At 35.0% G+C, this 15919-nt stretch overlaps 1 protein-coding gene across 8 annotated transcripts in view; it reads right to left on the bottom strand.

Moving 5' to 3' along the window:
* Window positions 1-3207: 3207 nt before the first annotated feature.
* Window positions 3208-15919, bottom strand: part of CEP170 (centrosomal protein 170kDa) — a 77858-nt gene continuing 65146 nt past the window's right edge. For all 8 annotated transcript variants that reach the window (XM_014950803.1, XM_014950806.1, XM_014950798.1 and 5 more), the window contains 3 exons: window positions 9496-9589; window positions 7192-7243; window positions 3208-5563 (listed from right to left, as the gene is read on the bottom strand). In XM_014950803.1, coding sequence (XP_014806289.1) covers window positions 5277-5563; window positions 7192-7243; window positions 9496-9589 — 433 coding nt within the window. In that variant the 3' untranslated portion in view covers window positions 3208-5276. The remainder of the gene's footprint in view (window positions 5564-7191; window positions 7244-9495; window positions 9590-15919) is intronic.

Raw genomic sequence — 15919 nt, 5'->3', positions numbered from 1 at the left:
TAAAATTGCCTCAAATTAGCTGCACCACTCAGTAACACGCACTACTCTGGTCTGGGACTTGGTATTCCCTCCCCAACCCCACTGGCTTCTGTTTATCTGTCTATAGATTTCTTTCTACAGTTTTCACAAAAGTTTGCTAAGCCTTTTGCATTTTATTGATTCTCCTTATCCAATAATGTCTGCTGAGAACACAGCATTTTTCCTGCTCATTTTTTAATCAGTTGTTACATTGAAAAATACCATTTATGTTATTTCCTCCAATAACCTTATTAAGGCATTTCATTTCTTAATACTTCTAAAATCTCCTGAATTATTTGCAATCATCTCTCTCATCTCTCAACAAAATCAGTCACTGACAACTCAAACCACAACTCACATTCCCATCAGTATTACTTCCTTAATAAATTTTTCTTAACTTGTAAATAACATCATCTTAGAGGTGATGCTGTGAATGAAAAGTGAAGCTACCCATTAACTTTTTAGAATTCTATATATAATCCTTGTTGTTTTGCATCCAGCTTCACATAGGTCCATATGTACATGAATAGACGTACAGAACTTAGAAAGCTCATGTTGCATATTTTTTTAAAATCCTTATTAGTAACTCAGCTTTTTCTGCTTAGGAAAACCACAGTTTGCTTGAAATATGTCATGCTACTACTAAAATGTTATTTTTTAATATAATATGAAAAACCTCTAGAGTCCTGATAGTGCTTTTAGCTACTCCATAGGAGCAGAAAGACTTATAAATTATAAACATGTGTATTAATTTTTAAAACAGGTCTAAAATGCTAGCCCTAAAGAATTGATGGACTAGAGTAGCAGATCTTAGCAAGGACACACATTAACTGGTAAGTGAAAATGTAGGGTTTATCCCTGAAATGAAAAAATCTCTCTCCCCTCACTCTACCCCTGAGGCCCTACTGCTTGAATAATTTTTGCAAGTATAACTTGAAAATTGCCCTATGTTCCCATGAGGATATTAAATAACTACAAACTCCTATTTTAATACAGACTCCCCAAAGAGGGCATTCTCTAATACCTTGTGATTTCAAGAGCTCTCCTCAGATGTGAGGTAAGAATGTTAAAATCTCACAAAACAGCAACAGCTTGTGAAGTTGGTAGCAAAACAAAGTGAGCATTGGGTTTGTTTTTTCATTATGAACTCTGATCCAGTTGGAGCAGGTAAAGATCAAGATCTTTGACAGGCTTCCAGTTATCTAATCCTGCTTTAAAGTATTTCCAGGGCTGCATAATCCCATTTGTTTGCTAACGATATCTTTTCCTCCAGAAATATAAGAATAGCGACAAAATTATCTGAAAAGAAAACACCTTGCTCCCAAGCCACTCCTCTGTTGGCTCTCACTCGCTAGACCATCACTGGGTAAGGCTTACCAAGTTAAAAATAAAAAACTGTTTTTACAAGATTACTGAGCTAGTGCAGCTGGAAATGCTGTTCTTTAGCATTAGGCAACCAATATTGCCAAGACTGGTATTGTCGGATGTATTTAGTATAGTACCAGGACTGTAACCTCAGCATTTACAGGTGTGCTCCACTTGAAGTCAAAGATGACATTCTTCTGCTTTTAAGAATCTGATTATTCATCAAGATGAAGGTAAACAACTTGTATGGTGAGCAGCTGTGTCTTCCTCGTAATTCTCTTCAGATACAAAAGACTTGGTGGTGTGAAATCTCCTTGGCATGTAACAAGTGGCCTCCTTTTTCTGTACGCACTATTTCACTGAATGCTTCATGCATTCCTGCACACCCTTTCATTTCATGGCTGCATGAGAAGTAGTAACTGTAGACCTTTCCTGTGCTTGAAATATTTCCAGTAAAAATTACAAAGGCCTTCCAATGGGCATGGACTGAAATTCAGTTTTCTGTAGGAAGCAGTATTCTCTTCAGAGACTGAAGTACTAATTGCTTTTGGTAGTGAAACACCATCTTGCTGTTACCAGTTACCAGGTCAGGCACATAAATTATACTCTCAACTTTATTTCTGTATGCTGCAACTAGATGTGTCCTTAAAAGTATTTCTTGGGTGTATAATTAAAACCGTGCACATAACTAAGGGAGGAACCAACAGCACTGATCAGAAAAGGCTTGAACTCTGCTTTCTCTGTGTCCCGGCATGTCAGCCCCACTTCCTGATGTCAAAAGGAAGCAGGGGACTGATGCAATCTGGCTGGATTTCCTACGTACTTCTGAAAAACATCCCTGTGTAGCCTTGGCTCAAAGTACAGTGGACAGATGAAAATATTACGTGGGAAGAAATAACAAAATGCTACCCTATTGCTCACAGAAATGGGGGTCTGTGCATGAGAATATTAACCCAGAAGTGCATTCCCCTCACTTCTGCAAAGATAAAAGGGACACTGGCAACAAGTGAGGAAACAACAGCTGATTAAGTTGGGGAATATGAAAAAGTTCTGAGCATCTAGAAAGCCCTTTGAACCTTCTCGTTTCTTTGACCATAGCAAACTGGCATCTCTGAACAGCAGTATCTCCTGCCCTTCTTGAGCGAAGTGCTACTGAGTGTTCCTGTGTGCCATTAGTGCAGTCTCAACGCTGTCAGACTGGGGATACAAAGGAAAAATAGCTGCACTGAAGAGCAAGATCAGAGCTAGCTGCTTCCAAGTCACAGCAAAGCTCAGCAACACTGAACCACAATCTGGGAAGGAATTCTTGGAGCTTTATACTAAACTCACAGTTTTGTTCTTGCATGAAGGTAGCTACAGAAAAGGAATTTTAGCGTCTTACAGGAAATCATGTAAAGAGCCGAAGCTGGGACAGAAGGAAAAAGTCACCAGTCTGGAGGCAAATCAGAATGTTCAATAAAGTTTTCCAACATATGAAGCAGAAGGAAAGCAGTCTGAAAAGCATCTATTGTTGCACCTGGCAGGTGCATCAAAATTCATTTACTTTGATTCTACAAAGGGAAACACAGTCACTATCTGGTGACAGCCATACTGGATTATTTTTTCCTCTAGCTTTGCACACAAAAATCAATTCAAGTCTGAAAATGAACCTGAGTATGGGAAAATAAGCCAATACTGTCAGTATAGAATAAATGATGCAGCAGTGACAATAATATAACTTTTTTTCTGGAGAAAAGCTGTTTATGAAAAAATGTCATTGCCTATTTCAGTAAAGGTAAGAAGACTGTGAACTTCCCAGCTCTCAAATACTAATTCACACATTTGTAAAGTTCCAGAAACACTTTATTTAAAAATGGAGTTGTAAATGCATATAACAAAATAACATACATAATAAATGTAACAAAAATAAATAAGGAGAACATGTTCATACAAAATAAGAACATAGTAATGCAAAATGCTTATTACAGAACGTAAAAGTATAAATGCCTGAAAGAACACAAACAGAATCTCGCATGAAGAGCCTGCACCTTTAGTCCTTCCTAGCCCTTTCCTACTTTCCACTCGAGTCTGCAGAAAAATCATGTTCCCAAGCATTAAACAAAAGAAGGAATTATGGTGATGGTTTGGTACACTTGGTTTTCAACACCTAGCTCTAGTTTCGATTTATTTTTGCCCTTCTGCACCTTCTAAAACTTTTCTTCGAGCCTCTGTAAACTAGTGTAGTTCAGGCTTCCACAGTTAGCTGGAGTAGAGCATATTGAGTCATACATGAAGGCTGTTTTTAATTTTTTTAAAGAAAATATGAAATCCATTATACAACAGATTAGTGGTTTTGTTTTTACATCTCTACAAAAAAAGTTTTTGCATTTTTATTAACTGGTCCAACTTTTACTGACTTCTGAAAGCCTGTACAATTTAAAAGTGTACAGAAAGTAGTTTTTTTTAAACAAATGTCATATAGGATTATTGCTGAAATATTAAAGACCATTTCATAAAAGCTGCAAAACTGTATCTTCAACCTTAATATATAGAGACAGATGCAAACATAGGAAAATTCCAGTCTATTAGTTACATTTAACAGAAATAACATTCCTCCAAATTACAGTGTTCTGGAAATACAAAGTAATTTACTTTTATTTTTATTATTATTTCCGAATGTTAAGTTACTGGGACAACTTATAAGGAAAATAGGCTTATATAGGAAACTTTAAATAGACTTGCTTTTCAGTGGTATAAGCAAAATGTCTATGTTAGCAGTCGTCTTCCAGAATTCTTTTAAATATGTAAGACAGAGACAGCTTTACTAGCAAGACTACAGGAAAACATACAGAAGCAAATAAAATCATTTGCTTGGGAGCGCATCTATCGATCAAGCAAATTATGACAACTCTATTTCCAAGTCCCCTAAAGAAAACTTTACATCTCGTGATCATTCCAAGGAACAGTAATTTCTTCCATAAGCTTATGTTGCTTTTGAATTGGCGAGAGCTCATTTGCCTCAATATGCTTTAAAATGTCCACATTGCTGTATGTTTAAATTTGTTTCCTAGTTTCAACAAACATTTGGACAGAAATGAGATATGAAATACTTCTACTTTCATTAACATCAAATAGATGTTTGAAGAAGATCAAAAAGTGCCAAATAGTCCTTTCGGAAAGTGGATTAAAACACTGCAATGATAATACATGTACAGTATTATCCGTTTTCTGTGTACACCAAAACACTGCTTGCTGTTTAATAATATCGATATGTTCACCTACCACTCCCAGCAAATCTTAGTGCAAACATAATATGTGAACTTTGTAAACCCCAAGACAATTTACGCAGCAACAAGGTTATATAAATCACAGAGCTGTTTGAGATTTTCAGTACACAAAAATGAATACTTCCTGAAATCTGTCTTACCTTTTGCAGTAATGTGTCATTGTAGTCAAAGATAATGTTTCATATATAAATCATCTAATTCAGAATCAAATGTAACTGTTCAACAGTTCTGTACAAACTTTAGTGGAGGAATTCCATTCATCAGAGCAGCTTGGCAAAGAGATTTGGGGTTTCAGTAACATTAAATATTAGACTGCTTTCATGGCTTTTCAAAAGAAATAAATCTATTAAGGGGAAACTGCTGATATAATAATTCTTTTGCAAAGCACACAACCACAAAGGGCAAACCTGCCACAATCTGCTTTCCTACACTTGTATCTATGCATATCTTTATGATTTGAAAAGGATTTGTGTGACAATCAAGCATCACAGTTAAAGAAAACTGGTTTAATAAAACAACTGCTGTTTGACCAAGCCTTTTATTTTAAAAATTATAAAACCACTATTATATTTTTTCCTTTATTCCTAAACATTCCACACGAAAGGTTTTTGTATCAACACTGAGATGTCACTCGCGCAGTGTGGCATCCTCCTCTTCCCCATCTGGGTTAAACCTATTGAAATGTATGCTGAAGTCCGACTCGGATTCAGCATTCTCAAATTCAGGTGCAACAGGGGCAGCGGTGGGTCGAGGAGCCCGAGCTTCAGGCTGGCAGTTTGGCTGCACTTGAGGGCGGGTACTTTGGGAAACAGGACTGGCCTTCGGCTTCGGCTGAGCTGGTAAGATGGGGCTGACGAATCCCAAGTTGCTCAGAGCATCCAGGGTACCATCAGGGTCAATCATAGCATTAATTGCTAAGCAATGAAGAAAAGATTAAAGGGACAAGGAAGAAACCATAAAAAATACGATACAGAAATCCTGTTCAAACACTTTTATTTTTATGATGACAGACGTGAGCCTTTATGTATCCAACATATCTGTAGCTGATACATACATTTAAATGCACTTACATACGTTAAAGATTTAGATGAAATGAAGCTGCACAAACTAAGCACTGCTTGATGCGTGGACAGGAAAGAGAGATGACAAACCATCTATGATTAGGCTTATCGGAACTGAAATATGGGATTTTTAGGGGGCTTTATCTCTAATATTACCACTATACTATGCTTCATTCCACCCTACTCCACCCCAAATATCCATACCTGCTAATTCCATGATTGAATGAAATTTCTATTAAAGAGGAATCATTTATCCTTTTTAATGCATAAACAATGGACTTATTCTGTGTGTCTCTCTCCACACAATGAGGGAAAACTGAAGCATCTCGTACAACTTCATTTTACTGTAGTATTAACACATTTGTCAAATTTATCAGAACCTTTCTCTTTTTTATTTCCAAAACTGTACTAACATCTATTTGAACACCACTGCATGCACAAAGAAATGATTTAGCCTCTTTCTCTGGGCCTTATTTCTTTGTTATATTCTCTAAACACAATATAATTTGCCATAAATTAACATTTTTTAATTATTGCTGAACATGAAAGAAATACTAATTTGTCTCTGAAGTTGGCTAATGATTCCTTCTGAAGTACTCTTTTTAAAACATGTTTTATTGTAGGATTAAATCTCAATACTAAAAATTACAAATATAGGAAATGTACATCAAATGCAGTAAACACTACATATAATAAGCATGGACCACTAATGCATTTGACCACTTCAAACTAAACAATAAATTAATTATAAACAAATAAGACTGCAACTTCTTTTTAAAAGACACTCAGTTTTTAAGTTGATTTTGATAAATATGTGTGTCAAAATATCAGATTTTATAAGCACACCATACTTCTTTCAATTTTATACATACATAAATTGTTGCACGCGCAAAGCCAAGTAACTTTTCTATTTTTTAGTCTTTGGGCTCCACAATTACAATAAGTGGATTCAACAGTGTGCAGGGAAGATGTCAAGAGCTAATTCTAAATTTTCATTTTATTGTATCAGATAATTATTGAAGTTTTTTTTTTTTAGATTTCCTTCGTATTATGATCCCAGTGCATTCCTTACAATGAATTGTGCTACACATGAGGGTATTACTGACGTGCAAAGAATATTTTATAAAGCCCAATCTTAGGATTCTCTATCACCTACTCTTCAATATTTATCCACAAAAAATATTTCTATTAAGAATGTTTCACAAATAATTCCTTTGGGATTCTCTGAACCATTTCATTTTTAGTTGAGCTTTTTCTCCCCTATATAAACAGATATCCTCACTCTTTTGTTTTAAAATAATTTTGTGATGCTTCTTTACCAAATGTGCCAACAATTATATGATATTAATGTATGTAACTGACACCATGAATATATTTAAGTAAATGTGATAACTTTGTTTCATGATATATATATGTAGATATATATTTAAAAAATTTAAAGCAAGCAACAATGAAACAGAAAAATGAAAAAAGATTTTTACCTTGCAGCTGTTTCTCAACTCGTTTCAGTTCCTGTAAGATTGATGATATTTCCTAGGAAAGAAAGAAATAAAAGTTTCATAAAGGAAAAAAGAGACTCAAACTACCTATCAGTAGTAAAAAATCCCCCTCCCCAGCCTTTGCAATATGCTGTTTGGGTTGTCCCTCCTGGCATCAAGAACATCCTTGCTTTTGGGTCGCCTAGCCACATCCACCCTGGGTCCCGGGAGGCAGTGCTTAAGGCTGGACAGCTGTGGCCTACTCAAACCAAGAGCTCCTCCGCACTTGCTGGGGTCAACAAGCCTCACTCTGGCCCTTGCTCATCTGCCTGCACTACCTTCCCAAGCACAGACTTGTAGGCACCACACTTCTGTAAAAATGGGGCAAAGCAACAGCAAGCCTCTAAAGCAAAGCTACAGTATAAGCCCAGTACTAATGGAATAGCGTGGCTTATAACCTTGTTCAGATGCGAGTCAGAATAGTAAGATGCCTGCATCAGAATTTTGTCTGCAACCATTGGGCCCTGTGCCTGAGACCCGATACAGCACACCAACATTGGGTCCTCAGCACTCTTTTGCCTTACAGATTTTTCTCCTCTGCGCTGCACTACTTGCTAATGCAGACATAGCCACAGCAACACACTCAGAAACACAACTATTAAATGTACCACAGCTTAAATTACAAATACATAATTCCTACAACTGAAGAACCCTACACTGAAGAATATCGTTAATCCAACTGCTGAGGAGAGCTATTAGTGGTCTTCAAAAGATGAGAATTTTCAAAGGCACTGATTTCAGAAATCCGTTTAACCCATTTCATAAACTCATTCTGTACTAAGTAATGTGATTTTTGTGGGTGGCAAAGAGATTGATTACCTTGGGTTTTACAAAGTCATTATTCCACATCTATTACAAAGTCAGATTCCACATCTGAACTGGACATAAATGTTCCAAGGACAAAACAAACATCAGTTACAGTTGCCCTTGGTTAACTTTTAATAACATTCTGTGGTAAAAATAAGCACTGCATTTGAACAATATATTGCTCTGAAAACTGAGCAGAAACTTGAAAATCACTGCATAGGCAAAAAACCCCAAACCCATACACTTTCAAACAATGTGAGATGCTTTAATGCATTGAAAAAGAATTTGTAAAATGCTGAACTTCGGAATAAACATACAACTAATATTTTTCCTTTTTTAATGAATGCCTCAAAACCTGATATTCATGGCATTTAAAATATAAAACACTGAACTCCAATCTTATTCTGAAAATGGGCAGGAAAAGAGAAACTCTTTATATTATCATATTTCTAAATGAGAAACTTACATGAGCAGCTTGCTAAATTAAACTTTAAAAAACCAAAAACTGCCAGTGTATCTATTAAATTATAACACTGAGTTACTAATAATAGCTCTGGATGAGTTAAATAACGCACGATGAGCTAACAGAGAAGTGTTAGCCAGTTCAACAACAGAGGAAACGTGTTCACATTTTGCTTTGAGCAGTCCAATACAAAGTATATGAGAAGGAAAACTGCCTTTGCAAACTGACATTCATCATACTCCAGACAGGATAATGCAGCTGGACTCTCCGCCTGCTCTCACATGCAGAGATGCTTTTCAACCCCTACACTCTGAAGGAGAAGTGGAGGAGAAGCATACTAGGAAATAACATGTATGCTCTGTTCCCTCACACTGTCACACAGTCTAGTCATGAAATGGCCCTAATTAGGCAGGGGTAGAAGACTACTTGAAGCAACTAGAGCTGTAGTTGATACCCTACATTTATCACTTCCACACAAATTCAACATGATTATTTTTCATTGAAGAGTGCTTTTACTGCAATGTGTCTACAGATTATTTTCATTCATATATAGTAAGATACAACTATTTCTCTAAATATTAATAATCAGTATCAATAGTATTAAGCATTATATATTAATATTAATAGGTAATCAGTAGGTAAAGTAGTTTTTAGATTGTAAAACATTCAAACTAATGGTTGTTAACTTTTCTTAAACAAAGGTACTGATGGTCTATATATACTCTGAAACCCTTTAATTGCATTCTCTATCTGAGAATTTCCCCTGAACAATTACTTAAGACTGCTTCCTTACAAGACAGCAAGTCTTAGCAATTATTAAAGAAGATCAGGTTTATTCTTGAAATATACAGACTGTCTAAGTAAAATCTTTTAAAGATATTTCCAATGATACAAAGGCAAAAAACACAATCCTCTACTGATCATTTAAAAATTAGGTAAGAGGCTCAAACAATCGCAGTAAAGATAACTATTCGTACCATGCTTGATGTTTTCACAATAGGAACTTCACTTTCAGCTCGCAACTTGTTTTCAATTTCTTCCCAATTTCTGTCTTTGTCCTTAAATAATATTCTAGAGAAAAGAAATTCAAGAACAATACATTCAAAATAGATTAAAATAAACAAAGTAGACCAGAAGATTAGATAACATGATATGAGAAAGCAGCAAAGGGAGCACTGAATAGAAGTAAAATCTGAAATATTGAAAACTGACAGGATCCAACCATACAGTTTAAATTTTCAGCGAAGCATACACGATTTCAGCAATATCATTACTATTGACATTAAAATGGCAGTTCTGTAGCTGGATAATTGTTTATGGTGTTGAAAAGACATAGCTGATTCTTTCCTCCAGCAATGAAATTTTGTTTTTAAAAATCCAACTGTTTTACGGTAGTCAGAGAATTCTCTATTAACACTGCATTTTACAACAATTGCAGAACATAAGATAAAGATTAAAAAATGGTAAATAAATGAAACTCTTTTACATTTGTATTTTATATTAACATAATGAAAAATAAAACACTTCAGGAAATTTAAAGAAAAATGCATTTCACAGAAGTTTTAATTGAAAAGTTTCAACAAATTGTATACATGTATACATGATTTAGTAATATAAGTATCAATTCTCTTACATGTTTAAAGAAGTTACTTCTATTATATGTAAAGAAGTTACTTGCCAAAGCATAATATGAGATTCCCCTTTATTTATGTTTCGCTTCCCTGCTGTGATAAATAATTTTTGTTTTCATTGGCATATCATAAATGTAACATAAAAAAGGAATGTGCAGATATTTAAGGTCTGGGTATTTATATTTTTTTAAAGTAATACCATGATGACAGAGGAGCCCAAATCCACTTCTTCTCTAATTGGCATTTCAGAGTTAAAAGTACAAAAATAGCTGCAGTAAAACTGTTAAGCAAGCAAAAAGGGAAATTAAAATCATGACTGAAAAGTAGTACATTTTAAAGTAGTAGCTAGTGTAGGTAGGTCTCTGAGGAAATAATTTTTAGGTGGAAATTCATAATACCTTGAATCCAATAAAGACCTTCTAATTCATAAGAATTCAAAAGAAAGGTTGTTGACTCAGTATTGCATTTCTGTTAATCTTTCTTCCATTATTTATACCCTATGGAAAATGTTACGCTCTATTATTACCGTGTTAAGAAAGTCTAGTTTTCCAAGACGGGTACCCTGTTTTATCAGTATATAGATATCTGGAAGACCTCTGATACAGAGATCTTCCCTTGCTGCTGCTTCAGGACATGATTTTGTCAGATGTTTTGTTGAGAGGAAGTGCTACTCTCATGACACAATGTCATGGGATCAAGGCAAAACACCACTTTTGCACATGGCTTTAGTATATTAATGTACAAAGCATACAAAGAGTAAACATTAGTACATACATTTTCTGAGGAAGAAAAAAATAAACTAAAAGTAATCAAAACTAGAGTGAAGAAAACATGAAACACTTTAGGTCCTCGAGTAGTGCCATCATCTTGTAACAAAGTTGATCATCAGACATCTGACAAGATTGATTTTGTGTTCTGGAAGAGAATGTAAAAGCTTGCAAAGCTATACAACTGCAAACCTGGACACCAGAAAGTCCAATTAAAATCAATAATTTAGGACGTCCATGACACTGATGAGTTAAAATAAATAAATAAAAAGCAGAGCAAATTAAATCCATTATAGGATCTTACACAAAAAAAACAGGCAACTCCTAGAAATATTTGGATTCAGTATACAGAGAATCTTAGGCAGCTATACTTTCTGTACTTTAATAGCATTTATATCACACTGAAATCAACAGGAACACAGAAGATAAGGCTTTATGTATCAGTAAACAGCACTAGTAAGAAAAATACAGACATTGTGACACTGCTTGCTTTTTTTTCATTTACCCTCTTGCTCACTCTATATTAAAATACTCCTATCTTTATGTATGCAATTGGTGCCTTTGCTTGTGTATGTGGTGTTTTCAGTCTTACTCTCTTTAAGAGAAAATGTTCTTACTTCTCTTTCACATTTTGAAAGCTTTACATTTCATAGGTCATTTAATTAAAAGGGGAAAAAAAATGAAAGCATTAATTTTAAAAATGCTATTATTTCCACCATAAAATGGACAGGCCAACTGGTGTTTGCTATAATTTTAGAAAGCCTATTTCCTTTTTACAACATTTTTTTCAATTCCTCTTTTAGTGCATTTTAACCTCCTGGAGAAGCATCTTCATCTCTGTCTCCTTTGCTCGTCCTTCTTCTAACCATACTCTTTGTATTAAAAAGGCTGTATTTAAGAATGCCTGCCACCTTCTGCTCTTGCCTTTCTCTACTTTCTGAGGCAAATCTGCCTAAACTTTCTTATTTGGTTGTGCTCAGATCCCATTTTTCTTTCATTGCACTTTGCAGGCTGCACCACAAACCGCAGAGACCGACAAGTAGTACGTGCACTGACCTGAATGCTTTTCCTAGATTTTGCCTGACTGAAGAGGTACTTGCTGGCTACAAATCAAGCCAATAACACTTCATTCACATTGTACAGCACCAACAAAATCACGTAGGTCTTCTCACTGCAAAACTTATTTACCTATTCCCCCCATAATCTCTGAAAATTCCTGTAAACTCATTATAACATATAATGCGGCAGAAAAGCAGAAGAACTGCCTATCTGCTTCCCGAGAAGTCACCACAATAATTTGTTAGCAAAGAATGGATTATAGGATACATGGCGAGAATGCTGCAGAATTTTTAAATATGATGTAGTTTTGTGTACACCAGCAAATAAGAACCTGATTATAGAAAGTAATGAATAAAAATGATTGTATTCATAAATAAATGAATAAAAATAAAAAGTAACCGAGCAATACCCAAGCCATGACCTTATCCTGAAGAAAATTACAAATCACAGAATCACAGAATGACCATGGTTGGAAGGGACCTCTGAGATCACTGAGTCCAACCTCAAAAAAACTAACAAACAAAAACCCAACAACAAAACAAAGACAACGAAACAAAAACCACCACATCACACCCACCCACAAACCAATAATCTTGGGCACTACAGCATGCCCTGAAGTGCCATGTCTAGATGTATCTTAAGTACCTCCAGGGATGGTGACTCCACCACCTCCCCAGGCAGGCTGTTCCAGCGCCTGACCGCTCTCTCAGTAAAGTAATTCTTCCTAATATCTAATCTAAACCTCCCCTGGAGGATTTGATGAAAGGAAAGAACCAGGCACCTGAATAGGTTCAAACTGAGCACCACAGTAGGACTTGGGGAAAAAAACCCAACAGTTTGACAAGCACTGGGAAAAGTTAGCCAAAGAACACAGCGTCAAAAGCTGTCAATCCTGTTTCTTCATATAAGGTAGGAATGATGACAGAACTCAGTGGAACTCCTCAGAACCTTAGAAAACAGAAATGACAGCTCTAATGAAGTGGGGAGGAAACTAGTCAAGCAAAAAGATAAATCTTTTATCCTCGTATTAATTTATTTTCATGATTGATATCGGCTTATTTTAATTTCTGACAGGTTTGCTTGTCAAGAATGACTGAAAATATTTATGTTCTTAATATTTTAGCCAAAGTGAAAGGGGTCTTTTTGTAAAGCTAGGTATTGCAACTAAAATATAAATGAAAGAAGAGGGCTCACATTCACAGAGAGCACATCTTTCTCCACTTGGACCCAGACAGGAAGGATGCAATGTTTTAATATGTATGATGCAATTTGTAAGGACTGTAATTACCCTATCCTGTCTGTGCTCTCGGGAGGGAGGTTTACATTGGTGAACAAGAAAATCTGAGAGGACTTTTAAAACACAGTCAGGGTTACTGGCTTACTCTTATTGGTGCCTCTAAATCTCTCCTTTCAGGTTCAAGTACTTTGGAAAAAATACACCACTGCTTGACAAATCCCGATTTATTCTCATTGTATCTGTTCTGGGCAGAATTTTTAAGTAGCTTAACTCCAGTAAAAGGAATAGCAGCACAACAGCTGGTTGAACTCATGTACATCAAAAAACAAAGCTAAGGTAAAATCTGTAATAGGGCCTAGCTGCCTTATATACTCTCTAACAAAATTTCTGAAACTATTTTTTCCTCATTCAAAATACTAATGACATTATGAATAACATCATATTATTCATATTTATTCTGAGAAGCAGGAAAAGGAAGTTTTGATCACAGCTATGGGGAATATCCGAAATAATTGCTTATTAATTAAAGTTTCTCCACTGTATTTTTATAGAAATATGCAATGCCACTCTCTTTAAATGTATATAGAATGTTTATAGGGATGCTTACATTTATAATATCATACATGATCACATCATTTTTACATTCCTTACAATGCAGGTGACTTTTCTTCTAAGATCAGAAAATTAATCAGAAAAGTGTAAGACTTGATTTTATAGTTATCTGCTTTTCTCAGAATAAATTTGCATACATAAATTTATTTTAACTCATGGTACTGAACTCAGTTTTTTATGTTAAGTAAACTACAGCTGTGCTAGCAAGATATTTACAGCTCAGAAACTGCCAACCATCAAGAAAAATTAGCACAATGAAAAAGGTAGAGCATCTACTACTGCTTCTGAGCAATTTGAGATACATATTATCCTAGATGCCTACCACAAATAAGTGAGTCAATAAGCAAGATTCTTGTTCCAATGATGCAGCTTTAAAAGGAAAAAAAAATATATATTGGTAAGCAGAGTTCCTTATAGATGTCACTGTATTTTTCCAGACAATTATAAACAAAATACTACATTAAGTTTTGTTTTGTGCATATTTCCAAATTGCAAACACATTTTAAAATTACTTTCAAAGAATGGTCATGCTTAATTACCTCTTTGCATGTATTTATTTGCTCATTTTTTGAGATCAGCCATTAAAGTAAATGATAGCCTGCACTCAGAGGTTGATTAAACTTGAACAAGTTGTGAAATTTTACATAATTTGTAATAAATTCTGCATAATGAAGTTGAACTCTGCTAATTTGGCACAGCTTTTGAGAGTAACCGTATTGTACACCTGTATTTCACTAACTCATTTGTATCCAAAATTTACATAGCAAAAGACATCTATGCCTTTTGTTAAAGGATATCAAAGTAAATAGTATGATACATAAAAGAATGTATCTGGTGAAACCAAAGAGGGAAAGGCAGCAAATGGTGTATTTCCAGTATTATAATCCCACAGCCCCAAAACGGTGAGTTGAAAAAGAGAAATGAGATTAATTTTTTCAGGATTTTTTATCAGTCCAGGAGCTTGTTCCAAGATAGTAAAAATAATGTACTCAAAAATGTTACGTATAATCACCGGTAAAAAACAACACACAAAAAACCTTAGAACAGAAATTATAAGAATGGGCTGCAGACTTTTAAAGACTTGATTCTTCACTGAGTGATAATCTTCCTTCTACAAATATCAGGACAAGAAATGGCAGATAACCTACAGTTTTTACCAATTTATATATTTTCTTTTTCTTCTTCTTGATTTCTATGGTCATGTCTTTTTTGGTACTCCCACAATTACCTTCAGATATGTTAGTATTTTGCTGCTTTTATGAGTTACATCACCATATGCTGAAATACATTTGTGATTTGGTGACTAAGATTTCAATATTTAACGCTTTTACACAAACTGATCAATTATAGTATTTTCTCACATTCAGAAAATTATACATGAAGTTCAGCCAAATGACTTCCTTATTATTAATGTACTCCATTTTAAAATTATTAACTGCACAGAGATATGAAGGACATGTGAAATATACAGTCCTGAACTTTATATTTAGAGTTTTGTTTTATGCCTGTCAACGAAAGTGGTCACCAAATGGCTGTACACTCACTCATTCAAGTTAAACAGAATTGTTGACAGAACAACATGTTACCATTTTTGACATGTCTATAACTTCCTGTTAATATCACATTTTATGCAGGAATCTAACTATCTAAGCAGGAATTTTCAGTTAAAAATAACAGATGGTTACATCTGTTACTTTAGATTTAGAACTCAATAGTGACCACACTGTCTCCAGAGCAAGGTCTTTTTCAGCAGGATTTCCTGAAGCTGCTCTCCTCTGTACCATTTGTTTTCCTTCCTAAAACCAGTGATCCCTACAATAACTTGGAAAATGTACAGGGTCCAGTTTTACAGTTCAGTAACATTTTAACCTTACATTTTAAGGAAGGGAGTTTTACAAGGCTTGCATAGATTTGGCACAGCATTTGCATGTGTTCGAACAGCTCTTCTGCTGGAAGTATGATGGATATTGTTCTGTCCATGTAAACTTTGCTGATATCTATCTTCATATAACGTGAAATACACACAAGCAATAATGGAAAAATTATTAATCCCAAATCTTTCTGAATGCTAGAAAGGCCATAGGTAACATTGCTT

The sequence above is a fragment of the Calidris pugnax genome, unplaced genomic scaffold (genome assembly GCF_001431845.1).
Source record: "Calidris pugnax isolate Ruff unplaced genomic scaffold, ASM143184v1 scaffold24, whole genome shotgun sequence".
NCBI classification, from domain to species: domain Eukaryota; kingdom Metazoa; phylum Chordata; class Aves; order Charadriiformes; family Scolopacidae; genus Calidris; species Calidris pugnax.
Note: the sequence above shows the minus strand (reverse complement) of the source record. Positions and strands in the feature narration are given on the sequence as shown.